Raw genomic sequence first — 1,297 nt, 5'->3', positions numbered from 1 at the left:
TCCACCAGCCCCACGATCTTCTTCGTGTCAATGTCGGACGTCTTCAGCCCGCTGAACGTGATGTCGCCGCCTTGGACGCACTTCTTGTTTTGCTCCAACTTGCCAGCGAGCGCCTTCAAGAACGTCGACTTGCCCGACCCGGGGTTGGCCAAAATCAGCGTCATGCTGCCCGGCTTGATGATGCCGCTCATCGGCTGCAACACCACTTGCTCCTTGTACACGGCCTTCTTGAACGGGTTGAACATGCGGCCCACGTACGACCCGACCGTCCCCTGCTTCTCGGCCATTGTCATCTGGCGCGCTTGGACAACGTAGTTCAAGTTCTCGAAGCGGACTTCCGGCGTCGCCAAGTGCAGGTTCACCTTGCTCGACAGCGCGCGGTACTTTTCATAGAACCGATCCAACCCGCCGGCCAACATCGACTCGACGCCGTTGCCAGCATGGATCGTACTATACACGCTGTGTCGGGGGGATTGCACCGACCGATACGCGTCCTGGACACTCTTCATGTTGACAGACTTGTACGACTCCGGCATGTGGTCATCGTCGTCCAGAAGGGGCTTCTTGTTGTCATGCGACGCCATGTCTCTTCTACCTTGGGAAGGGGAGTTCGCAGGTCGTGGCAAATTCAAGAATGGCTGATGGGATCGCAGTTTTGCGCGGGGTGAAATGCATTTTGTATACAAAATTCAAGTGGTTTTCTGTGGAAGCCACTCATGCATGGCTTGTGGAATTTAAACTTGACTACAGTATGTCATTGCATTCAGTTGCGATTTTACAGGGATGAATTTGTGGATACAGGCGGGATCACGAATAAAAATTTTCGCCGTTTTTATACGAACTCGATTTTTATTGCGATGCATTTTAATGCCGACGCTGGCGACACCGTGTGCAACAAGCACATAGTGGCACGTTACAAGCCAAAAGTGGGACACGCAATTTGATTAAAAATGCACTGTATTTTATTTCGTCGTGACGACGCCGCCATCTAATTAATTTGTCGCAGCGTGGCTCTTCCCCTGCCAGGTGGCAAGCTGTGCGACCTATTCGTTCCAGGACCTTCGGTGTGCAATCGGCAGTAACATGGCAATCGTGCTCGGGGGTCTTGTAGTGTTGGCGTAGCCTTCATGGGGCATATCTTCATTCAGCTGGCCTGGACGTCCACAGCTGTGGTGATGCACCCCTTGCACTAGTGTGTTTGCCAGGTGTGCCCGAGCCGTCGTACGACAGCCATGGCACGAGTGCGGGTGGGGCGGCATCGTTGGTGACCCCAATGCCTGGGAAAGTTATCAAGGTG

The 1,297-nt window shown here is 53.7% G+C and overlaps 1 protein-coding gene across 1 annotated transcript; it reads right to left on the bottom strand.

Annotated features, from left to right (window-relative positions):
- Positions 1-5: 5 nt before the first annotated feature.
- H310_15188 (hypothetical protein) lies at positions 6-584 on the bottom strand (the record flags this gene model as incomplete). Its single annotated transcript, XM_008883173.1, has 1 exon — positions 6-584. A coding segment is annotated over one exon (579 nt), but the record flags the coding sequence as incomplete, so codon positions are not given.
- Positions 585-1,297: the final 713 nt, after the last annotated feature.

This window comes from Aphanomyces invadans (assembly GCF_000520115.1).
Source record: "Aphanomyces invadans strain NJM9701 unplaced genomic scaffold supercont1.212, whole genome shotgun sequence".
Classification (NCBI taxonomy): Eukaryota; Oomycota; class Saprolegniomycetes; order Saprolegniales; family Verrucalvaceae; genus Aphanomyces; species Aphanomyces invadans.
Note: the sequence above shows the minus strand (reverse complement) of the source record. Positions and strands in the feature narration are given on the sequence as shown.